The sequence below is a fragment of the Anomaloglossus baeobatrachus genome, chromosome 3, assembly GCF_048569485.1.
Source record: "Anomaloglossus baeobatrachus isolate aAnoBae1 chromosome 3, aAnoBae1.hap1, whole genome shotgun sequence".
Lineage (NCBI taxonomy): Eukaryota > Metazoa > Chordata > Amphibia > Anura > Aromobatidae > Anomaloglossus > Anomaloglossus baeobatrachus.
In genome coordinates, this window is record NC_134355.1 from 331,755,681 (window position 1) to 331,781,957 (window position 26,277).

At 46.7% G+C, this 26,277-nt stretch overlaps 1 protein-coding gene across 2 annotated transcripts in view; it reads right to left on the bottom strand.

Annotated features, from left to right (window-relative positions):
- Positions 1–1,695: 1,695 nt before the first annotated feature.
- The window catches only part of MTRES1 (mitochondrial transcription rescue factor 1), a 48,566-nt gene continuing 23,984 nt past the window's right edge, over positions 1,696–26,277 (bottom strand). For both annotated transcript variants that reach the window (XM_075338376.1, XM_075338375.1), the window contains exons 3-4: positions 5,503–5,575; positions 1,696–1,962 (exon numbers count right to left, since the gene is read on the bottom strand). In XM_075338376.1, the coding sequence (XP_075194491.1) occupies positions 1,750–1,962; positions 5,503–5,575 (286 nt within the window). In that variant the 3' untranslated portion in view covers positions 1,696–1,749. The remainder of the gene's footprint in view (positions 1,963–5,502; positions 5,576–26,277) is intronic.

The following is a 26,277-nucleotide window of genomic DNA, read 5'->3' on the forward strand; positions in this document are numbered from 1 at the left end:
GCTGAAAGTCAAAAGTTCCAAACATTGTTACCCTTTAGCTCATCAGTGTATGCAATATGCATACTTCTGGTCACATTACGACTAGACTTATCTGGCTTTGCTTAATTCACCTGTATTGGGCATACCATTTGATCTGCACCTGCCAACTCTCCGCACCGAAGAAGCCTTACAGCGCACACACAGAGTATTTGTACCCTACAGCCAGACAACCCCCTTTAAAGACATTTTTTCACCCAACAATTAAATGGATTACAACTAAATAAAAGCAGTACTTGAGTTTTTATTAAGGAAAAAGAAAAATGACTGACAGAGAGAGTAATAGTCAAAGTGTAGTTTGAATTTTTATTGTTCATCTCCATTTAGGAAGAAATAAAACAGGGACTAGGAGAGCTGTCTTTCCATTCCAACAGCTTCACTTGCAGTATGCAACAATTAGTTAAAAGGCTAGATTCACATGCAATTTCTCATGGGTATTTTTTTTATAGCCTAAGTGCAGTTGAGGTTGAGCAGTGCTGTAATTTGTACCACATTTTTAAGTTATGCTAATCCAACATATGAAAGTTTCAGTATTCCAATCCTTATAGCAACAAAGTTGCCAAGAGTAGTTACTTGGGACCCACAATGATAACCTGTGCAATTTCAGTTATACTAGAACATGATTTCTCAGTTTTTTCTATTGGTACCTCACTAGGCAAAATATGAAGATAACGAATTCACATTAGTCCAAGGAACAAAATTAAACCTATTATAACAAACAAAAAAAAAAACAAAACCTGTTGCAAGACTAAACTTCGCTAGACGTCATTGCGACATGGCGGTGCAATATATTTGAATGGGGTCACATTGCAACCCTTGAGGGTACTGTAACCGTGACAAGAAAGTCACAAGAAGTCCAACTGTGTTGGTTTTTTGTGATTAGTCAAAGTACCCTCAGGGTTGCATTGCGGCCACATTTACTTCTATTCTGTTGGGGACACCTAGCAAAGTTTGGTCAAGCGAAAGTTGCCTTCTAGGCTTACACACATACCAGCAAAATCTCCCAACATGAACACTAAAGGGGTTGTAACAAGGAAATTTGTAACAAGGAACCCTATCATGATCTCTTGCATTCCCCATGCGAGTGGGCAGACATGCATGTACACGATTTGCTCAATGTTCTAGTGCAGGAGAGTCTAGTCAACAAATGAGCGCAAGCATGCAAATCGCATATATACGGTCAGGTCAATGCCCTCCCATTGCACAATGTCACGATTCCAGTCTGCAGCGTCTGTGCACTCCTTTTTATAAACTTCTGTAATTTTTCTGTAAGACCCACTGATTAGATAGAGGCCTAAAGGACACTTGTTTGGCCTCTGACTAATGTACCTGCATATAATTTTTGCTCTCAACTGCTTTCTGATACAAAAGGACCAAAAAAAAAAAAAAAAGGCAGATATTTCCCCCCCCCCTACAATGCATAGCATCCATATCCATCAAAAGCCACCACGTGATAAACATGTACATGTGGGTATAATTACATTTTGGTGTAATGTGATGCATTTACATTTATATAAAAGTAAAAACTTTTTTTAAAGAAACTTTTATGAAAACAATACACAATATTAACAATATGTGAGAGCTAGAAGGTCACTTCAAAACCCAAGCAACACAAACTTTCAGTAGGATATCAATATTGTCTCCCAAACACCATGCATATATAATAAAAAATAACAATTTATTGTCTCTCTGTAGAAGTTTACAATATAAGTGTCACTTGTCTGATTCACTTGTGTCTATGCCAGTTTTTGAAGCTTCAACGCCTTTTGGGACAGTCAGCTTCTTCCATCGCCTCAGCAGAACTTTGAATTTGTCGGTCGATGTTTTATCCTTTAGAACATCTTTCAAGATCGTTCTCATCACAGTTACTGTCCCTGCATCCCGGTTTTCTTCAATAATCAAGTCCAAAATGTCTCCCACTTTCACCTGAAAATAATTAAGATGTACATAAGCTATGTTCAATATGGCTCTAACATCAACAAACAGCTCCATATGTTAATATCTCTATTATGGCATGGTCAGGCCGCAATGTGGCTGTAATATGCATACAATACTGTGCCCATATTATGTTTAGATGGAATAAGAAAGTTTATCTACACACTGCAGAAAAATTAGGCACGGATTAGAAATTAATCAGCATTGTGCATTATAGATGTCAAAATCTAGAACACAATATACAGTATGTTGCAGATTACCCACAAACGTTAACAGATTATAATCGCCTACCCTAGCAGTTGTGTCTCCCTTGCCTGTTGTGCCAGTCTCATAACTAGGCATCCAGGGATATTTTATCGCATACAACATCATTATTGGAGGTCGAGAGACCAGGAAAGGGAGACACAGAAGATGGAGAGTGTATAGTGGGAGGTTTTATATATTATTAGATTGGCAAAAAAAAATAGATGGGGAAAAAAAATAAATGCTGGGGCCAGATATTAATTTAATAGGGTCTTCCCACGAACAAAGTTAAGTTTAATCAATAGCTCTAATAAATAATAATATTTATACAATTTGATGTAAAAAAAAAAAATAAAAAAAAAAATGCTTGTGCTGAGATCTTATATACCGAATTCTTCGGACTATAAGATCCACCGGACCATAAGACGCACCCTGGTTTTAGAGGCGGAAAACAGGAAAATAAAATTTTAAGCAAAAAATGTGGTCATGACACAGTTATGGGGCGAGGATCTGCTGCTGACACTGTTATGGGGGTAATGTCTCCAAATTCTCTACTAAAGGTACCCATCTTGGTAATGATCCTCCTGCCTTGTATATAATCCCCATCTATATCTATATATATCCCTCAGCCTGGTATAGCCCCCATCCTGCGGCACACACACACAAAAAAAACCCAAAACATTTATACTCACCTTTCCTCACTCCAGCAGCATCGCTAGTCTTCCTTTCAGTGCCAGCAGCAGCACCGCTGACCTGTGTGGAGCAGTCACCGTTCCCTGCAGCATCGCGATGTCCTCCTGTCTGCCGCCCACTGATGTGTGTGGAGACTAGCGGTGCGCACAGTGATGACGTTATCCCTGTACGCACCGCTAGTCTCAACACACAGCAGCGGCCGGCAGACAGGAGGACATCGCAATGCTGCATTCAATGGTGACGGGTGAGTATACTTATTCACTGCACCCTGCGCTGATGATGATGCGCGGGGGCGGTGAATACAGCCGCACATGATCACTCCAGGCTGTAGTTGCCAGGGGTGTTCACGCGGGCCGGCTGGTAATTATGCGCGCATCCCCCACCCATCATGCCGCCCACCTGTCAGCGTTGAGATATTATGGGCGGAAAGATGGGCGTGCATATGAAATGAGCCGGCCCACGTGGTCACAGCAGGCGTATGCCGTCGATGACACACACCACTGCATCACCCTCATTCCCCACAGCCATGCCCTACATTTAGACTACAAGACGCACCCCCCACTTTCCCTCAACATTTGGGGGGAAAAAAGTGCATCTTATAGTCTGAAAAATACGATATGTGTCTCAGCCATGTACTGTGTAATGGTTGTGTGACTAGAAAGCTGTGTTCTCGGAAATAAGTCACAATCTAAGACACAGTTTGTAGATTCTGCAGTGTTTCACTATAGGGTTTTCCTATGAACAATGTTCATTTTAAAGTTGATTTTGAGCAATAGATCTTAGAATAATAATAGGTAAGTTACACAAGGGGATGTGTTAAAAAAAATAAATTAAATAAATAAATGTTTGTGTGCTGAGATAATCTTATATATGTGCCCCTGCTGTGTACTGTGTAATGGCTGTGTCTGACTATACAGTGACATGGTCTGATCATACCACATCTCCTGGGCAAGGAAGGAAGCAAAAGGGTATATAGATAGCACAGCATGAGATCATATCGGATTCTTTTTGTGAGGTAAAGCATTTCCCTGCCTGTTTTTAAAAAATATTTTACCTCATAGAAAGAATAATTTGCAATCCCATGCTGTAATGTTTATATACTTTTACACTTCCTCCCCTCGGCCCAGGAGATGTGGTATGATCAGACAATGTCCCTGTACGGTCAGACACTGCCATTACACAGTACACAGCAGGGACTCATATATAAAAGATTATCTCAGCACACAAACTTTTTTTTTTAAAACACATCCACTTGTGTAACCTATTATTATTCTAAGATCTATTGATTAAATTCAACTTTAAAATGAACATTGTTCGTAGAAAACCCCTTTAAAGCCTATAGTGAAACACTGCAGAATCTACAGTGTCTTAGATTGTGACTTTTTTTTCCGAGAACACAGCTTTCTATGTGTAGTGCCCACACAGGCTCTCTTTGAAAGTGAGAAACGGCACTGAAAATACTTTAAAACATGGCTTATTGCCATGCTTGTCAAAAAAAGAAAAAAAAAAGTACTGTAAAGATTGAATGATATTTTCATGGCTATCGACTACAAAAATAATCTTAGGACTTCTGTAGATGTAATTTTTTTTCTAAAGCAATACAAATAATAATAATAAATAATAATAATAATAATAATAAAAAATAAATAAATAATAATAATATGATTGCAAACAGCCTTTGACTGCTTAGACACCCATAGACTTTAAAATGCCTTGGTGATCCCTCTCTTAGGCTATGTGCCCACGCTGCGCATAATTTGCGGAACTTGCCGTTATTTTTTTGCGAAAATTGGGCGGATTTTTCAAAAATCCACAGTACAGCGAGTCCCCAGCCATTTCTATGGCATTTGCTGAGTGCTGTGCCCATGCTGCACTTTTTTCCGCAGCGGAAATAATGCGAATTTCCCTGCGGAAAAATCTGCAGCATGTGAATTATTCCTGCGGATTTCTCCGCAGGGTCCCATATTTACCTGCCTTGATAGCAGACAAAAGGAGTCACTTCCTCCGGTGCAGAGGAGCACGGTGGAGCCAGGAGTGGGCAGCAGGAGGTGGGCGGAGCCTGCACGAGCTCCGGTTGTGACAGCTAGAGCTAGTGCAGGCTTACCCACCTCCTGCATGGTGCAGACGCTGATGGCCGGACAGTGAAGTGCTGCGTGATGGAGGCAAGTATGAACGCCCCGATCACTCCAGCACACTTGTTCTGCATTGAGGATGCAGTGCCGAAGCCGTGGTACTGTATCCTCAATGCAGAATACCTGCAGCATATCCGCAGGACATTCCGCAAGAAAACCGCAGCATGGAAGCAGACAAAGTTGTGCTGCGGATTTCTGGGAGCTCCTGCGGAATGTCCTGCAGATATAACCGCAAGACACTTTCCCCGTGGGCATATAGCCTTACTCTGCAGTGACGTTCTAAAACACCCCTGCAAGAAGCCGCTGCAATTTTACAATGATACTTTAAGAGGCACATGATTTTGCAAGAAAACAGTTGTGACCCTTGAGTTTTGTCGGTGAGACATCAGTGTTGTGTCTCATCTGTCCTTCCCTCATGGAAGTATAATCCACAACAGGACTCAGAGGCACAACCAGTACCTACCGCTCTGCTCTTCTTCCATAGCTTCTCTCCATTAAGGCGTAACTTGCCATCATAAAATGCGTCTTCAACTTTGCTGCAAAAAGAACAAAAAAAACTTGTTACCGGAACAAATTATGGATAGTAAAGTAAACGGTCATTTTTTCTTAAATTGTTTTTCCTCAAAAACGCAATCAAGAAGGCCAAATAAAAAAAAACATCTCATACCTTTATATTTTTCCTTGTGATATTTTGAAATTTAAAGCAATCATTGTTGAGGCCTCATTAGGAAGCATGAAAAGATAAAGCACTCCAAGTGTGATACCTCTGCACCACAAAGAGAAAGGGATTCTATATGCCCCCCTGCATGGGCTGTGACCCGGCACAACTCTGTATTAGTAAGAATGAAGGGCTGCTGGACCCACGGCTGACCCACTTGTCAATGGGAACAAAAGTGTTCAAAACAAACACGAAAAAGAGCGGAGATTCCCAGGCGCTGCCACACAGAGTGAAGACAAGGGGGTATATTGTCTGGATCTTTAGTAACGCCACACGTTTTTAAGTCAGGTTGATTCCATCAGGTGTATAAAATAAAAATAAAAAAAAAAAAGGTTGGGGGGGTTGAGTTTTTTTTTTAATGTAAAAAAAAAACAAAAAACCAATAAATATGTATATATTATGTAAAAACAAAGCACATTTGGTATCCATGCATCCAGAACAACTCAATCTAGTTAATCCTTTCAGTAAACACCGTAAAAAGAAGGGAATTTTGTTTACTTACCGTAAATTCCTTTTCTTCTAGCTCCAATTGGGAGACCCAGACAATTGGGTGTATAGCTTATGCCTCCGGAGGCCACACAAAGTATTACACTTAAAAATGTAAACCCCTCCCCTCTGCCTATACACCCCCCCGTGCATCACGGGCTCCTCAGTTTTGGTGCAAAAGCAGGAAGGAGGAAACTTATAAATTGGTCTAAGGTAAATTCAATCCGAAGGATGTTCGGAGAACTGACACCATGAACCAAAAGAACAATTCAACATGAACAACATGTGTACACAAAAAAACAACAGCCCGAAGGGAACAGGGGCGGGTGCTGGGTCTCCCAATTGGAGCTAGAAGAAAAGGAATTTACGGTAAGTAAACAAAATTCCCTTCTTCTTTGTCGCTCCATTGGGAGACCCAGACAATTGGGACGTCCAAAAGCAGTCCCTGGGTGGGTAAAAGAATACCTCGGTAAAAGAGCCGTAAAACGGCCCCTTCCTACAGGTGGGCAACCGCCGCCTGAAGGACTCGCCTACCTAGGCTGGCATCTGCCGAAGCGTAGGTATGCACTTGATAGTGTTTCGTGAAAGTGTGCAGACTCGACCAGGTAGCCGCCTGGCACACCTGCTGAGCCGTAGCCTGGTGCCGCAAAGCCCAGGATGCACCCACGGCTCTGGTAGAATGGGCCTTCAGCCCTGAAGGAACCGGAAGCCCAGAAGAACGGTAGGCTTCTTGAATTGGCTCCTTGATCCACCGAGCCAAGGTTGACTTAGAAGCCTGCGACCCTTTACGCTGGCCAGCGACAAGGACAAAGGAGCGCATCCGAGCGGCGCAGGGGCGCCGTACGAGAAATGTAGAGTCTGAGTGCTCTCACCAGATCCAACAAGTGCAAATCCTTTTCACATTGGTGAACTGGATGCGGACAAAAAGAAGGTAAGGAGATATCCTGATTGAGATGAAAAGGGGATACCACCTTCGGGAGAAATTCCGGAACCGGACGCAGAACCACCTTGTCCTGGTGAAACACCAGGAAGGGGGCTTTGCATGACAGCGCTGCTAGCTCAGACACTCTGCGAAGTGATGTGACTGCCACTAGGAAGACCACCTTCTGCGAAAGGCGTGAAAGAGAAATATCCCTCATTGGCTCGAAGGGTGGTTTCTGAAGAGCCGTTAGCACCCTGTTCAGATCCCAGGGTTCCAGCGGACGCTTGTAAGGAGGGACTATGTGGAAAACCCCCTGCAGGAACGTGCGTACCTGTGGAAGCCTGGCTAGACGCTTTTGAAAAAACACAGAGAGCGCCGAGACTTGTCCCTTAAGGGAGCCGAGAGACAAACCCTTTTCCATTCCGGATTGAAGGAAGGACAGAAAAATGGGCAAGGCAATTGGCCAGGGAGTAAAACCCTGATCAGAGCACCAGGATAAGAAGATCCTCCACGTCCTGTGGTAGATCTTGGCGGACGTTGGTTTCCTGGCCTGTCTCATAGTGGTAATGACCTCTTGAGATAACCCTGAAGACGCTAGGATCCAGGACTCAATGGCCACACAGTCAGGTTGAGGGCCGCAGAATTCAGATGGAAAAATGGCCCTTGAGACAGCAAGTCCGGTCGGTCTGGTAGTGCCCACGGTTGACCCACCGTGAGATGCCACAGATCCGGGTACCACGACCTCCTCGGCCAGTCTGGAGCGACGAGGATGGCGCGGCGGCAGTCGGACCTGATCTTGCGTAACACTCTGGGCAGCATTGCCAGAGGAGGAAACACATAAGGTAGTCGAAACTGTGACCAATCCTGAACTAATGCGTCCGCCGGCAGAGCTCTGTGATCTTGAGACCGTGCCATGAATGCCGGGACTTTGTTGTTGTGCCGAGACGCCATGAGATCGACGTCCGGCATTCCCCAGCGGCAACAGATCTCTTGAAACACGTCCGGGTGAAGAGACCATTCCCCTGCGTCCATGCCCTGGCGACTGAGAAAGTCTGCTTCCCAGTTTTCTACGCCCGGGATGTGAACTGCGGAGATGGTGGAGGCTGTGGCTTCCACCCACAGCAGAATCCGCCGAACTTCCTGGAAGGCTTGCCGACTGCGTGTGCCGCCTTGGTGATTGATGTATGCCACCGCCGTGGCGTTGTCCGACTGAATTCGGATCTGCCTGCCTTCCAGCCACTGCTGGAACGCCTTTAGGGCTAGATACACTGCCCTTATCTCCAGAACATTGATCTGAAGGGAGGACTCTGGCTCAGTCCAGGTACCCTGAGCCCTGTGGTGGAGAAAGACCGCTCCCCACCCTGACAGACTCGCGTCCGTCGTGACCACAGCCCAGGATGGGGCAGGAATGATTTCCCCTTCGACAGAGAAGTGGGAAGAAGCCACCACTGAAGGGAGGCCTTGGCTGCCCGAGAAAGGGAGACGTTCCTGTCGAGGGACGTCGATTTCCTGTCCCATTTGCGGAGAATGTCCCATTGAAGTGGACGCAGATGAAACTGCGCAAAAGGAACTGCCTCCATTGCTGCCACCATCTTCCCTAGGAAGTGCATGAGGCGCCTCAAGGGGTGCGACTGGGCTCGAAGGAGAGATTGCACCCCTGTTTGTAGTGAACGCTGTTTGTCCAGCGGAAGCTTCACTATCGCTGAGAGAGTATGAAACTCCATGCCAAGATATGTCAGTGATTGGGCCGGTGTCAATTTTGACTTTGGGAAATTGATGATCCACCCGAATCTCTGGAGAGTCTCCAGAGCAATGTTCAGGCTGTGTTGGCATGCCGCCCGAGAGGGGGCCTTGACAAGCAGATCGTCTAAGTAAGGGATCACCGAGTGTCCCTGAGAGTGTAGGACTGCTACCACTGTTGCCATGACCTTGGTGAAGACCCGTGGGGCTGTCGCCAGGCCGAAAGGCAGTGCCACGAACTGAAGGTGTTCGTCCCCGATGGCGAAACGCAGGAAGCGCTGATGCTCTGGTGCAATCGGCACGTGGAGATAAGCATCCCTGATGTCGATTGATGCAAGGAAGTCTCCTTGGGACATTGAGGCGATGACGGAGCGGAGAGATTCCATCCGGAACCGCCTGGTTTTTACGTGTCTGTTGAGCAGTTTTAGGTCCAGAACGGGACGGAAAGATCCGTCCTTTTTTGGCACCACAAACAAGTTGGAGTAAAAACCGTGGCCCCATTGCTGAAGGGGAACAGGGATCACCACTCCTTCTGCCTTCAGAGTGCTCACCGCCTGAAGAAGAGCATCGGCTCGCTCGGGGGGTGGAGATGTTCTGAAGAAACGAGTCGGAGGACGAGAGCTGAACTCTATCCTGTAACCGTGAGACAGAATGTCTCTCGCCCATCGGTCTTGGACATGTGGCAACCAGGCGTCGCAAAAGCGGGAGAGCCTGCCACCGACCGAGGATGCTGTTTGGGGAGGCCGAAAGTCATGAGGAGGCCGCTTTGGGAGCGGTTCCTCCGGCGGTCTTCTTAGGACGTGACTTAGACTGCCATGAATCGGAGTTCCTCTGACCCTTCTGTGGCCTGTTGGACGAGGAGAATTGAGATCTGGCTGAGGGCCGAAAGGACCGAAACCTCGATTGTACCTTCCGTTGTGGAGGTCTGTTTGGTTTGGACTGGGGTAAGGACGAGTCCTTTCCCTTGGATTGTTTAATGATTTCATCCAATCGCTCGCCAAACAGGCGGTCGCCAGAAAATGGCAACCCGGTTAAGAACTTTTTGGAAGCAGCGTCCGCCTTCCATTCACGTAGCCACATGGCCCTGCGGACTGCCACCGAATTGGCGGATGCTACCGCCGTACGGCTCGCAGAGTCCAGGACAGCATTCATGGCGTAGGACGCAAACGCCGACGCCTGAGAGGTTAAGGACACAACTTGCGGAGTAGAGGCACGTGTGACTGCATTAATCTCAGCCTGACAAGCTGAGATAGCTTGGAGTGCCCATACGGCTGCGAATGCCGGAGCAAAGGACGCGCCAATAGCTTCATAGATGGATTTCATCAGGAGCTCTATCTGCCTGTCAGTGGCATCCTTGAGTGATGCACCATCTGCCACTGCCACTATGGATCTAGCCGCCAGTCTAGAGACTGGAGGATCCACCTTGGGACACTGAGCCCAACCCTTGACTACGTCAGGGGGGAAGGGATAACGAGTGTCATTAAGGCGCTTAGTAAAGCGCTTATCTGGAAAGGCTCGGTGTTTCTGGACTGTATCTCTGAAGTCGGAGTGATCAAGAAACCCACTCAGTGTACGTTTGGGGAACCTAAAATGGAATTTCTCCTGTTGAGAAGCTGACTCCTCAATCGGAGGAGCTGGAGGAGAAAGATCCAACACCTGATTGATGGACGCTATAAGGTCGTTTACTATGGCGTCCCCTTCAGGTGTATCAAGGTTGAGAGCGGTGTCAGGATCAGAGCCCTGATCTGCCACCTCCGCTTTATCCTCCAGAGAGTCCTCATGCTGAGACCCTGAACAGTGTGATGAAGTCGAGGGAAGCTCCCAGCGAGCCCGCTTAGCCGGTCTGGGGCTGCGGTCCGTGTCAGAGTCCTCACCGTGGGACCTATGAGTCGCCCCAGGAGCACTTTGCTGCTCCAACCGAGGGGGGCCTGGGGTCAATGATTCAACTGTGCCCGGGGCCTGTGTTACCGGTCTGGACTGCAAAGCTTCTAGTATCTTAGCAGACCATTTATCCATAGACTCAGGACAGTTTGTCAGCGAATACTGCAAACTCTGTCCCTATCACCTGGACAGTGGCAGCAGGTGGTTCCACCTGGGCCGGGGTTCCCACCAGTGGCAGAGGCTCCGGCTGAGTGAGTGTCACAGGGGCCGAACATTGCACACAATGAGGGTAGGTGGAACCTGCAGGTAGCATAGCCGCACATGAGGTACAGGTTGCAAAGTAAGCCTGTGCCTTGGCACCCTTGCTTTTTGCGGACGACATGCTGTTGTCTCCCCTTAGAGCAATCAGTGAGGGTATATAGCCAAAAGCAAATAGTGCAGCCGTATAGAGTAAATGTATACAAAATAAGCATATAAATATACACTTCGGCACCCAGGGGGGCCAGCACCTAGTAACAGGTGCGGCTTACCGACCGCCCGCAGCGGTTGTGTGACCACCAGATTCCCTGCCCGGGCCTCCCAGAGCTGTGGAGCTCGGTGTTGTCTCCCCTCTGAAATTCTCCAGCGTCTGAAGTGCTGACAGGAATGGCTGCCAGCGTTCTGAGAGGAGGAGGGGGCCGTGGGCGTGCCTCAGAAAGTGCGGGAATCTGGTGCCCCACGGTGCTCAGTGAGGGGGGAGGAGAATACGAAGTATGCTCCAGCCCTCAGCGCTGACGTCCAGTGCAGCGTCCCGCCCTTACCCCTGACTGGCAGGCCCGGGGGCGGGAGTATGCGGTACTAGGCCGCAAAAGCCGGGGAGTAAAGTTATAAGCGCGGCCGGCAAACAAGCGCGGTCAGCGCGGTAGTCCCGGCGCACCAACACACCCAGCAGCTGCTGCAGCGTTCATAACACAGGCGCTCTGTGCGCCGTCCCCAAGGGGACACAGAGTACCTCAGAGTAGCAGGGCCCTGTCCCTGATGATACCCGGCTCCTGTCCAGCAGATTCCCCAGGGGCTGTGGAGGGAGCACGGTCCCAGTGCCTGGTGACCGGTTAGGATCCCACTTCACCCAGAGCCCCTAAGGGATGGGGAAGGAAAACAGCATGTGGCTCCTGCCTATGTACCCGCAATGGGTACCTCAACCTTAACCGCACCGCCGACCAGAGTGGGGTGAGAAGGGAGCATGCCGGGGGCCCTGTTATGGGCCCTCTTTTCTTCCATCCGATATAGTCAGCAGCTGCTGCTGACTAAATTGTGGAGCTTGCGTGCATGTGTGCCTCCTTCGCACAATGCATAAAAACTGAGGAGCCCGTGATGCACGGGGGGTGTATAGGCAGAGGGGAGGGGGTTTACACTTTTAAGTGTAATACTTTGTGTGGCCTCCGGAGGCAGAAGCTATACACCAATTGTCTGGGTCTCCCAATGGAGTGACAAAGAAATGCTGGAATCAGGCTCTCTGCCCCAATGTTATGCTGCTTTCATATAAGGTGGCAAAAAGCTTGGCTGGCACATCAGGGGCTCTGCCAATGTGACATGGCACCCACAAACCATAACTGCAAAATCTGAGCTATAATATGGCTCTCCTTCCCTTCTAAGCTTCCACGGTGCCTGAAAAGTAGTTCCTGATTATGGTATGTATGCATTCAGGAGAAATTTCACACGAAACTGTATAGTCAATTTTTTCTTATTAGCCCATATAAAAATTACCGTATTTTTCGGACTATAAGACGCACCCTTGTTTTAGAGGAGGAAAAAATAAAAAAAATTAAAGTAAAAGTATGTGGTCATGACACACTGTTCTTTTACTGCTGAAAGTGTTACTGAGGTAATAATATCCCCAAATTATGTCCTCATATCCCCCATTCTGGGTACCTTCCAGGAATATATGGCCCCCATCGTGGAATATGTATGTTCCCCATCATTATATGTGTGATATGAGAGAGAGAGAGAGTGAGAGAGAGTGTGAGAGTGTGAGCGTGTGAGCGTGTGAGAGTGTGAGCGTGTGAGAGTGAGTGAGAGAGTGAGTGAGAGAGTGAGTGAGAGAGTGAGTGAGAGAGTGAGTGAGAGAGTGAGTGAGAGAGTGAGTGAGAGAGTGAGTGAGAGAGTGAGTGAGAGAGTGAGTGAGAGAGTGAGTGAGAGAGTGAGAGAGAGTGAGTGAGAGAGTGAGTGAGAGAGTGAGTGAGAGAGTGAGTGAGTGAGTGAGAGTGAGAGAGAGTGAGTGTGAGTGTGAGTGTGAGTGTGAGAGAGAGATATGATCCAACCCCATCCAGGTGTATGGTAATGTCTTTGTATACTATATTATTTATTGCCTTACTTGTACTGATGTGCTGCTCACCATGCTTCAGTTTGGTCCTGGCACTAGAAACAGTCTGCCATATCTGTAGAGGACCTGCAGTGGTGTAATGAAGAGGCTGGCACTGTGCTGTTCTGTGCTGCTCTGGCCACCCCTCTGCATTACATCACTGTAGGTCCTTGTCAGCTACGGGAGACTGTTTCTAGTGCAGAGACAGCAGGAGCAAATTGAAAGTAATGTGAGCCCTCAGCACAGAGACTGCGGCTGTGCTGTGATGGTATGCCGTGCTCTGGCCCGGACACTGCAGTGATGTGCACTTCCCCCGGGCCAGACATGACTGCAGCAACACTCTGCTCCTGCCTCCTAAACAGCGAACACACAGTCTGCCCAGTCGCTGCAGGAAGCCGGGGGCTAGAGAACCCATGTGTGACCGCTGTTTACATTAAACAAGTATTCATTTGCTGCTCCTCACACCCGCTGACTGCAGAGAGGTGGGCGGGGAGCAGCTAATGAATATTCACTGACTTTAAGCAGCGGGCACACATTGTTTCTCCAGCGCCGGCTTCCTGTAGCTGCGACCCTCCCTGACTCCTGTGATCCCACTGCATAGTGCTGACTCCCCACAGCTCCCTACCCCGCAGCTTCAGACCATAAGACGCACCCCACACTTTCCTCCCAAATTTGGAGGAAAAAAAGTGCGTCTTATGGTCCGAAAAATACGGTATAAACTTGGGGCTAAAATAACATTTTTTCACCTCTCAATGGTATCATTCTGTGAGGCACATGTGGTATCAACATGCTCACTGCACTGCACCCCTAATGAATTCATTGAGGGGTGCAGTTTGTAATGTGGGGTCACTTTAAGGCTATGTGCACACGTTGCGTTTTTTTCAGTGCAGAAAAAAAAAAAAAAAAAAAAAAAACCACACCCTCTGGCAGATATGACAATTGTAAACAATGCGTTTTTCATGCGTTTTCTTCAGGTGCGTTTTTGACCACATGATCCAGTGAGTGCCACAGTACGTCCAGTACACAGTGCCAGCCTTCCTGCAGAGGTGTGAGTGTTGTCCACGGGAGAACACAGCTGCCCATGCCCACGATTTGGGTTCAGGCTGCTGTGGACTTTAGCTCTATTCTACCTGTAGAGAACACTCTTGTCTCCGCAGCATAAACTGACTTGCTGAGGCTCAGGAAGCTGCACCACAGGGCAGTTTATGCTGCGGAGAAAAGAAGCCCAGTGGGCACGGGATTTCTAAAAATCCTTCCACTGTGCTTCTACTGCACAACGCAGCGTTATGGATGCAGGGAAAACACTCTGCGCCCATAACGCTGCAAACCCTGATTGTGGGCACACAGCCAAAAATGTGTCAATGGATGTCAAACATATATATAACGTCCCACTTCCCCTGCATATTCTAAGCTGGCGCCCTTTAGTGCCTTTCATGTGGCACTAAAGGGTGCCTAGCCTTGTATTTAGCCCAAAAAAAAAATAATTAAAATAAATGACGTGGGGTCCCCCCTATTTTTGATAGCCAGTCAGGGTAAAGCAGACAGCTGTAGCCTGCAAACCACAGCTGACAGCTTCATCTTGTCTGGTGATCAATTTGGAGGGCTCCCCAAGCTGTTTTTTTTTTTTTTTTAATTTATAAATAATTAAAAAAAACAAAAACGTGGGGTTTCCCCAAATTAGATCACCAGCCAAGGTGAAGCCGACAGCTGGGGTCTGGTATTCTCGGGATGGGAAGAGCAATGGTTATTGGACTCTTCCCAGCCTAAAAATAGCAGGCCGCAGCCGCCCCAGAAGTGGCGCATCCATTAGATGCGCCAATCCTAGTGCTTCGCCCCAACTCATCCCGTTGCCCTGGTGCGGTGGCAAACGGGGTAATATATGGGGTTGATACCAGATGTGTAATGTCACCTGACATCAAGCCCAGCAATTAGTGATGTCACGGCGTCTATTTGATACCAGACATAACTAATTGACAGTAATAGCAAAAATAAATTAACAAAAAAAAAATTTATTTGAAAAAACACTCCCCAAAAACATATCCTCTTTCACCAATTTATTGAAAAGAAAAGAAAAAAATTAGGTCCGCAGTATCCATTTTTGACGTCCCACGTCGCCTCTGGACCTTCTAGAATATGGGGGGCACGCTCAGGGAACGTGTCCCCCATTTTCTAGTAGTGCAGACCCTCCATTTGAGGAGAGTGGGTGCAAAGAATCTGCACCCACTCTCCCCGGGTCACAGCTGCACAGTGCCGAGCAGCAGCAGCCAGCGCAGCTCACACTGAACACAGGAAGCAGTCAGCTGCTCGGCACATGTGACCAGCGCGCACTGTGAAGGAGGGGGCCGCGGGGGATCAGCGCTGTGACAGGTACGGGGGTTACCGGGGGGGGGGGGGGGGAAGGGCCTGGGGAGCAGTTTTCTGTCGCATGTGTTATTGCACATGCAACAGAAACAGAGGAGTAGGGTGGCCGGTGCGCTGCTGTGCGCGCGGCCATGTTTTATTTTCGGGAGGGGGGGGGGTCGGGGGGGCACTTTAACGACACCGGGTGCTTTCCTGAACTTTGCCAGGAAGTGAGGTCAACAGGAAACCTCTTGACCTCACTTCCAGGTAACATGCCTGCGTTCTGTATGCCGATAAAGCATGCGGACCGCAACAAAAATGCAGCGAACTGCGGTGTAGCTGCGTTCTGACCCACATCATTGATTTCAATGGGGGGAGAACGCAGCTACAACGCACAAAAGAAGTGACATGCTGCTGCTTTTTCCGCACCGATTTTTGGCATCCAGAACGCTGCGTTTAGATACGCAGCGTGTGCATTGATTTTTCGGCTTTCTCATAGACTTTGCTAAGGAAGCTGAACGCATGCAATTTGCCACTGAAACGCTGCAGTTCTAAACGCAGCGTTTCCGCGGGAAAAACGCAACATGTGCACATAGCCTTAGTGTGGTGGTGATGGGAGGATCTGCTTCTCTGGCATGTCAGAAGCTCTGCCAATGTGACATGGCACCCTCAAACCATTTCAGCTATATACTGTGCCTCAAAACTAGCTTTTGACCACATACATATTGCCATACTCAGGAGAAATTGCACAATAAATAATTGTACAGTTCATTTTCTCCTATTAACCCTTTTTAAAATTAACAACTTGGGGCCAAAGAAACATTTTATTGGAAAAAAAAAGAAAAAAGGAATTTTTTTAAATTTACTCAGCCCAATGTTATAGAATTCTGTAAAATTGCCTGTGGGTTAAAAATGCTCACTACACCCCTGGATGAATTCCTTGAAATGTGTAGTTTCTAAATTAGGATCGCTTGTAAGGGTTTCTGCTCTTCAAATGTGACATGACGTCGCAATCTATTCCAGCCAAAATAGCCCTCCAAGATTCAAATAGCGCTCCTTCCATTCTGAACTGTGCGCCCAAAAAGTAGCTTTCCAACATAAGCAGTGGGGAATAAGTATTTGATACACTGCCGATTTTGCATGTTTTCCCACCTACCAACAATGGTGAGATCTGTAATTTATATTGTAGGTACACTTCAACTGTGACAGATAGAATAACAAAAAAAAAAATCCAAGAAATCAGATTATATGACGATTTTTAAATCATTTGCATTTTATTGCATGAAGTATTTTAGATCACCAACCAGACTTCTGGTTCTCTCAGACATGTTATTTATTGTATTTAGTTTATTATTTTTTTTAAAGCCTTTCTACTGTGCACTTATCTGTATTAATGGCACCTGTCTGAACTAGCTACCCGTGAAAAAGAGACACCTGTCCACACAATCACACTCCAACTTCTCCACCATGGCCAAGACCAAAGAGCTGTTTGACGACACCAAGGACAACATTATAGACCTTCACAAGGATGGGATGGGCTACAGGACAATAGGCAAGTAGCTTGGTAAGAAGGCAACAACTGTTGTCACAATTATTAGAAAATGGATGAAACACAAGATGACTGTCAATCTGTCTGGGGCTCCATGGAAGATCTCACCATGTGAGGTAAGGAGGATTCTGAGAAAGGTTAGGGATCAGCCAAAAACTACATGGGAGGACCTGGTCAATGATCTGAAGAGAGCTGGTACCACAGTCTCAAAGATTACCGTTAAGTAACACTACGCTGTCATGGATTAAAATCCTGCAGCGCATGATAGGTCCCTCTGCTCACGCCAGCACAAGTTCAGGCCCGTCTGAAGTTCGCCACTGACCATCTGGATGATCCAGAGGAGGCATGGGAGAAGGTAGTGTGGCCAGATGAAACCAAAATAGAACTTTTTGGTAATGACTCCACTCGCCATGTTTGGAGGAAGAAGATGGATGAGAACAAACCCAATAACATCGTCCCATTAGTGAAGCATGGTGGTGAGGGTGGAAACATCATACTTTAAGGGTGATTTTTTGCAAAGGTGACAGGACAACTGTTGAAGGGAGGATGGATGGGGTCATATATTGCAAGATTTTGGCCAACAGCCTCCTTCCTTCAGTAAGAACGTTGAAGATAGGTCATGGCTTGGTCTTCCAGTATGACAATGACCCAAAACACACAGCCAGGGCAACTAAGGAGTGGCTCCGTAAGAAGCATTTCCTAGAGTGGCCTAGCCAGTCTCCAGACCTGAACCCAATGGAAAGTCTTTGGAGGGAGCTGAAACTTAATGTTGACCGCCCGACACATGAAAGATCTGTAGATCTGTATGGAGGAGGATCAAAATCCCTGCTGACGTGTGTGCAAACTTGGTCAAGGACGGCAGGAAATGTCTGACCTCTGTAATTGCAAACAAAGGTTTCTGTACCAAATATTGTTATTTTTCCATCATATCAAATACTTATTTCATGCAATAAAATGCAAATTATTTTTTATTTAAAAATCATACAATGATTTTTCTAGATTTTTTTTCGTTTGTCACAGTTGAAGTGTACCTACGATAAAAAAAAATTACACAGACTTCTCCATTTTTGTAGGTGGGAAAACATACAAACTCGACAGTGCATCACATTCTTATTTTACCAGCTGCATAAGGAGAAATTATACAATAAATTGTATGGTCCATTTTCAACGGTTAACCTTGTGAAAATCAAAAATTTAGGGCTAAAGCAACAAGTTTGTGGTAAAAATATAAAAAATATGAAAACACACAATGGAGTATAAAAATCCATTAATTTGATATATAATGTGCAAACATATTCTATAGAGTTTTTTTCTCTGATATAATACATAATAGAAAAGAGACACCAACAAGGAGGAAGTAAATCTCAACAAGATGGGGACCAAGTGACTAAATTAATATCCATTACCTAGAAAAGCCTGGGGGAAAAGAAGGCAGTGCAGTACAGATTATATGAAAAGCACTCATTATCTTACCTTCCACAAACCTAAAATCCCACTAAGGTTCCACTTGTAACCATGGGGCTACATACACTATAACTACCAAAGGTCCCTCCTCCGTAAATGTAGTCTAAAAATACTCAATGGCATTTGCATTAGGGACACATGAATACAAGTGTTACATACCCTCTGATAAACAAGCAGGATCCGATAGTCACTGGTCCAAGCCCGACGCGCGTTTCGTGATCCTTTTTCAAAGGGCCACCACACGTCTGAATAGACCCAATAAGCTCGTTTTTATATTCAGAATTCCTGCCGCGGAACAGCTGAGCGAGCAGTCTATTGCGCGTGCGGCGTCATAGGGACCCGGAAGTCACTTGCACTTCACCCGGCGGTAGTCATCGGGCATGCGTGGGAAAATTTTTTTTCCCAGACGTCACTTAACGCATGCGCGGCCTGATCTCTGACACCGCTGGGTGTATGCACCCGGAAGTCCCATTTGCACGGCCCACACAGCACGGCCGCCCATTTGCCCGCAGGGGGTAGCAGCAGAAAAAACGTAGTATACATATGCAGGTCAGTGCGTGAAATCATAACCAAAAAGGACCAAAAAAGACAAAGCAATGAATATTCATAATGTGATCACCTTCAATTGGTCACATATGCTCAGGCCCACATAATTCGGAAATTTCCCAAATTAAAACATACAATGGGCCATACATCTGCATAAAGATAACAGCTAATCAAACGCACATGCTAATTTAAAGCAAGTGAAAACAATGTCACCAACAGTATTATGAAATTACACATACAAAAATATTATTATAACATTAGTAAAAATGTATTTTTTTCATTTTCACAACTCAATGTTATAAAATTCTATGAAGAACCTGTGGTCTCAAAGTGCTCACCACACATCTAAGTAAATTCCTTAAAGGGAACCTGTCAGGTGCAATATGCACCCAGAACCACGAGCAGTTCTGGGTGCATACTAGTAATCCCTGTCTAACCGTCCCTGTATACACTATGCCAAATTTGCACTCCAAAAATCAAATGGTACTCCTTCCCTTGAATCTGGCAATGTGCCCAAACAGTTTTCCACCACATATTGGGTATCAGCGTACTCAGGAGAAATTGCACAACAAGTAGTATGGTCCACTTTCTCCCTTGTGAAAATGAAAAATTTGGGTTTAAAAGAAATATTTTTGTTGGAAAAAGGAAAATTTTCATTTTTTCCTTCAATACTGCTTTAGTTAAGCACCAAAAGTGTTAATAAACCTCTTGAATATGGTTTTGAGCACTTTGTGGGGTGCAGTTTTTAAAATGTGGCATTTGTGTATTTTCTGCCACACAGGCCCCTAAAGTCACTTTAAATTTGACGTGGTTCCTAAAAAAAAAAATGTTTTTAAATTTTGTTGAAAAGTGAGAAATTGCTGATAAAGTTTTAAACCCTTCAAACTTACTAATAAAAAAAAAAAAAAAATTAAATAAATTGGATTTAAAAATAAAAAAAATGGTACTGATGTAAAGTAGACATGTTGTAAATGTTATTTATTAATGATTTTGTCTGATATAACCATCTGGTTTAAAAGGGTATGCCGATCTCCAAGATCTGATCCCAATATGTAGTAGGTATAATAATATTAGCAAATACCTCTAGTTAGAAATGTAGTATAGTTCTTCTCATTCACTGACACTTACATCATGTTGAGGGTATTGCAGGACCTTAGGTATCCATGGTTACAACCAGATATAGTAAGGTCCTGCAATGCCCTGCTTATGAGATAAGAGACAGTGAATCAGAGAAAAGAAAAAAAAAAAAAAACTTTACTACATTTCTAATTGGAGATATTTGCTAATATTATTATTTCACCTTCTACATATTAGGATCTATAGGATCTTGGAGATGGGAATACCCCTTTAAGGACACAAAAATTCAAAGTTTGAAAATTGCAAAATGTTCGCTTTTTTGCCATATTTCATTTTGAATGCAAATCATATCAACTAAAATTTACCAACTATCATGAAGTACAATATGTCAAACAAAAAAAACAAACAAACCCCAAAACAATCCAGAATCATTGGGATACGTTGAAGCGTTCCAGAGTTATTACCACAGAAAGGGATATTTGTCAGAAATGTAAGATTAGTCCTGGTCAGCCTAGGTGGTGAAGGAGTTAAAACAGATGGTCATACCACAGAAAATAGGAGACCTGTGGTAATTGTAATTTATTAACCAAGACTTTTTGGGTGGGTAGGATGTTAAAAAGGGTTACAATTTTAAAAGCAATTTCTCATTTCTTCAGCGCTCTATTGGGAGACCCAGACGATTGGGGTATAGCTACTGCCTCCGGAGGCCACACAAAGCACTACACTAAAAAGTGCAAGGCCCCTCCCCTTCTGGCTATACCCCCCCGTGGTATCACGGGTTCTCCAGTTTTCAAGCTTTGTGCGAAGGAGGTCAGACATCCATGCATAGCTCCACAGATTTTAGTCAGCAGTAGCTGCTGACTATTTCGGATGGAAGAAAAGAGGGCCCATATAGGGCCCCCAGCATGCTCCCTTCTCACCCGTTGATGGTGTTGTAAGGTTGAGGTACCTATTGCTGGTACGGAGGCTGGAGCCCACATGCTGCTTTCCTTCCACATCCCCCTGGGGGGCTCTGAGGAAGTGGGATCCTGCCGGCCTCAAAGCTCTGACGCCGGGCTCCATCCACAGACCCATTTGAACCTGCTGGATACGGAGCTGGAGTACCGTTCAGGGACATGGCCCTGCACCATTACAGGTACTCTGTGTCCCCGTACACACAGGGACAGCACAATCCAGACTTGCTGGGTGTGCTAGTGCGCCGGGGACAGTAAAGGGTTACAGTCACTGCAGCTTTGCTGAGTGACTTTGTGTATTGGGAACTACCGCGCCGGACGCTCCGGGAGCGGCGGCGCGGCTGGGACTTGTAGTTCGCCGGGGACTGGGCGCCGACCGCGCTTTTACGGCGGCGGCGCTTATAAATCCAGTCCCCGGCTTCTGCGGCCTAGTGCCGCTTCGTTCCCGCCCCCTCCCTGTCACTCAGGGAAGGGGACAGACGCTGAGCAATCAGCAGCGCCGAGGGCTGGAGCCTTATTTACATGCTCCAGCCCTCTCACTGCACACTGTCGGACGCCGGATTCCCGCTCTGACTTGGGGCACGCCCACGGCCCGCCCCTCCTCACACGAGCTGGGGAAGACGCCGGCAGCCATTACTGCAGTCCGAGCTCGGACTTTCGGCAACCAGGCAGGACGGTGGCGACCATACACCCGCTTATAGGCGGGCGGTAAGCGGCACACATAGTGCTGACCCCAATATATACTGCAGTGTGTACATGTGTATTTTAACTGCATAGGTCGCTATATGCCCGCTTGGAGAGCGACACATCAGCAGCAGGAAAGCAGGTGTGCTAAGGCACAGGCTTTCTAGGCTGCTTGTATTGCACGTACTGAAGTGTTCATTTGTGTTTATGCTTGTATGCTATACACTGCACTGTACAGTCGCTAGTCTTAGCTATATTCTCCTGGAATGGCTAGACTACAGCAGCAGAAAACCAAGGGTGCTGGGGCACAGGTTTTTTTCTATGCTGCTTGTATTGCATGGGCTGCAGTGTGCATTTGTACTTGTGCTTGTATGCTATACATTGCACTGTATGGTCACTCTTCTGGGCTATATTCCCCTAGATGACTAGTCTACAGCAGCAGAAGAGCAGAGGTGCCAGGGCACAGGCTTCTATGCTGCTTGTATTGCATGTGCTGCAGTGTTCATTTGTACTTTATGCTTGTATGCTATACATTGCACTGTACGGTCACCAATCTTGGCTATATACTTCTAGATGGCTAGTCGGCAGCGGCAAAAAAAGCAACACAGATTTTCAGTGCTGTTTTTACTACATGGGATGCTGTTCATGACACCGTCCCATTGTGTGCATGCTCCCCTGTAGCACTTCGTCTGCCGGGGTCTCTAGCACTTCGTCTGCCGGGGTCTCTACTAGTCGTGGCCAAAGAAACCACCTGTCATCCCTGTCCAAGGACAGGGACGGAGTTGCAGTTTCGACAGATATATTGTCATAAGATAGAGACTTGCAGTCCAGACAGGCCATGGGCAATCGTCCTGACCAACCTCATTTGGAACGGGGGGGTCCCAGGAGGACTCTCTGTATGATAAGGCAGCTCTCCAGGACTTTGATCCTGACATCGCTATCAATCCGGATACACCGGATGGTAACGCCATACGGAATGATCCTATAGCGTCCATCAATGGAAGGTTGGATCTTTCTCCCTCAGCTCCCCCAGTGGAGGAGTCAGCTTCACAGCAGGAGAAGTCCCTTTTCAGTATCTCAAACGGATATTGAGTATTTTTCTGGCCACGCTGACTTCAGAGAAGCAGTCCAGAAACACCACGCTTACCAGATAAGCGTCTTCTCCAAACGTTTTTAAGATACACGTTATCCCTTTTCCCCTGACGTGGTCAAGCGCTGGACCCAGGGTCCAAAGGTGGATTCTCCAATCTCCAGGCTTGCGTCTAGAGCCATAGTTGCACTGGAGATGGGGCTTCACTTAAAGATGCCATTCACAGACAGATGGACTCTGGTTGAAATCTGTCTAGGAGGCTATCGGCGTGTCGGTTGCTCCGGCATTCACAGCCGTATAGGCAACCTAACCTTTTCAGCTGTTCTTGCGCAGCTGGCCTTGAGCACATGTACATCTGTACCGCAGAGGCGTCCGTAACTCCGCAATGTCTGCACTGCGACTTACCCTATTAATGCTGTCCTAAAAGTACAGTCGAGGTTTCGGTCCTTCCCAAGCTCGGGCAGGTCCCAATTGTCCTCGTGCAAAAGGGCTACAAAACCTCAGACGGGCTCAGATTCCGGCCGGGCTCAATCACGCCCAAGGAAGGCAGCCGGAGGAACCGCTACCAAGGCGGTCTCCTCATGACTCTCCGCTCTCTCTCTCTCTCCGCATCCGCGGTTGATGGCAGACTCCCCCGCCTTTGGCGACATTTAGCTGCCACAGGTCACAGACCGGTGGGTGACGGACATTGTGCTTACGTGCACAGGACAGTGTTCTGTTCTCGTCCTCCGACTCCATTCTTCAGAACGGCCCCACCTCCCCACCGAGCAGATGGCTCTGGCGGCAGACGCCTTAGTGCAAGATTGGTCGCAGTTCCGGCTCACATATGTGTTTCCACCTCTGGCACTCTTGCCCAGAGTACTGCGCAAAAAATCAGATCCGATTGCAGCCGCGTCATACTCGTCGCCCCAGACTGGCCGAGGAGATCGTGGTACCCGGATCTGTGGCATCTCACGGTCGGCCGACCGTGGTCACTACCAGGCTGGCCAGACTTACTGTCCCAAGGGCCGTTTTTCCATCGGAATTCTGCGGCCCTGAACCTGACTGTGTGGCCATTGAGTCCTGGATCCTAGCGTCTTCAGGATTATCCCAAGGGGTCGTTGCCACCATGAAACAGGCTAGGAAGTCCACCTCTGCTAAGATCTACCACAGAACGTGGAAGATTTTCTTAACCTGGTGCTCGGCTCAGGGAGTGGCCATTTGCATTGCCTACTTTTCTTTCCTTCCTGCAATCGGGGTTAGAAAAGGGCTTGTCGCTCGGCTTCCTTAAGGGGGAAGTCTCGGCACTATCCGTGTTTTTTCAGAAGCGTCTAGCACGTCTTTCTAAGGTGCGCACGTTCCTACAGGGGGTCTGTCATATCGTACCCCCGTACAAGCGGCCGTTAGATCCATGGGATCTCAACAGGGTATTAGTTGCTCTCCAGAAGCCGCCTTTCGAGCCTCTGAAGGAAGTTTCCTTTCTCGCCTGTCACAGAAGGTGGCGTTTCTCGTTGCGATCACATCGCTTCGGCGAGTGTCTGAGCTGGCAGCTCTGTCATCCAAGGCTCCCTTCCTGGTGTTCCACCAGGACAAGGTAGTGCTGCGCCCCATTCCGGAGTTTCTCCCTAAGGTCGTATCCTCATTTCATCTTAATCAGGATATATCCTTGCCTTCCTTTTGTCCTCATCCGGTTCACCGGTATGAAAAGGACTTACGTTTGTTAGATCTGGTGAGAGCACTCAGACTCTACATTTCCCGCACGGCGCCCATGCGCCATTCCGATGCACTTTTTGTCCTTGTCGCTGGTCCGCGCAAGGGGTTGCAGGCTTCTAAAGCCACCCTGGCTCGATGGATCAAAGAACCAATTCTAGAGGCCTACCGTTCTGCGGGGCTTCCGGTTCCTTCAGGGCTAAAAGCCCACTCAACCAGAGCCGTGGGTGCGTCCTGGGCATTACGACACCAGGCTTCGGCTCAACAAGTGTACCAGGCAGCTACCTGGTCCAGTCTGCACACTTTCACCAAGCATTATCAGGTGCATACCTATGCTTCGGCGGATGCCAGCTTAGGTAGAAGAGTCCTGCAGGCGGCAGTGACACCCCCGTAGGGGAGGGCTGTTTTGCAGCCCTAACATGAGGTATTTCTTTACCCACCCAGGGACAGCTTTTGGACGTCCCAATCGTCTGGGTCTCCCAATAGAGCGCTGAAGAAGAAGGGAATTTTGTTACTTACCGTAAATTCCTTTTCTTCTAGCTCTTATTGGGAGACCCAGCACCCGCCCTGTTGTCCTTCGGGATGTTTTTGTTGTTTGCGGGTACACATGTTGTTCATGTTGAACGGTTTTTTCAGTTCTCCGACGTTATTCGGAGTTAATTTGTTTAAACCAGTTATTGGCTTCCTCCTTCTTGCTTTGGCACTAAAACTGGAGAACCCGTGATACCACGGGGGGGTATAGCCAGAAGGGGAGGGGCCTTGCACTTTTTAGTGTAGTGCTTTGTGTGGCCTCCGGAGGCAGTAGCTATACCCCAATCGTCTGGGTCTCCCAATAAGAGCTAGAAGAAAAGGAATTTACGGTAAGTAACAAAATTCCCTTCTTTTTCAATCAACTTACAAAATCTACTGTATAATTTTAGGGCCTTCAATTCTGACTTTGAGGGGCTTATATGACAGAAAACCCACAAAAGACCCCATTTAAAAAACTGGACACCTCGAACTATTTACAACTGCATTGAAAAAGTTTGTTCACTCATCAGGTGCTGATATTTAATGCAAACCAGAAGAAAAAAAAAAAATGAAAAATTACATTTTTTTTTTTTAAATTAAAATGTTGCTTTAGCCTCAAATGTTTTATTTTCACAAGGTTAAAAGGAGACTGACGAACAATTTTTTGTGCAATTCTCCTGAGTACAGAGATATGTAGTTGAAAACTTCTGTTTCGGAACACGGCAGGGTTTGGAAGGAAAGGAGCCCCCCCAAGTGTCTCCTTTTTTTGAAACTACACCCTTTGAAGGATTTATCTAGTGGTCGAATGAGCATCTTAAAGTCATAAGTGCTTTACAGAACTTTATAATAGTGGCTGCTGAATGCTTACACTTTTTCCTTGAAAATGGTGATTTAACCCCAAATTTCTCATTTTCACATGGGTAACAGATGAAAACGGACACAATTTGTTATGCAATTTTTTTGTTTGGGCACACACAGCAGGCCTCAGAGGGGAAGAAGCGCTATTTGACTTTTGGAGAACAAGTTTTGTTAGAATAGCACCATGACACATTTGAAGAGCCCCTGAGATGCCAAAACAGCAGAAACTGCCACAAGTGACCCCATTTTGGAAACTACAACCCTAGAGGAACTCATTTAGGGTTGTAGTAATCATTTTAAACTCACAGGTGATTCACAGAATTATATAGCAGTGGGCTGTCAAAATGAAAAAAAAAAAACAACATTTTTTCCACTAAAATGTCGTTTTAA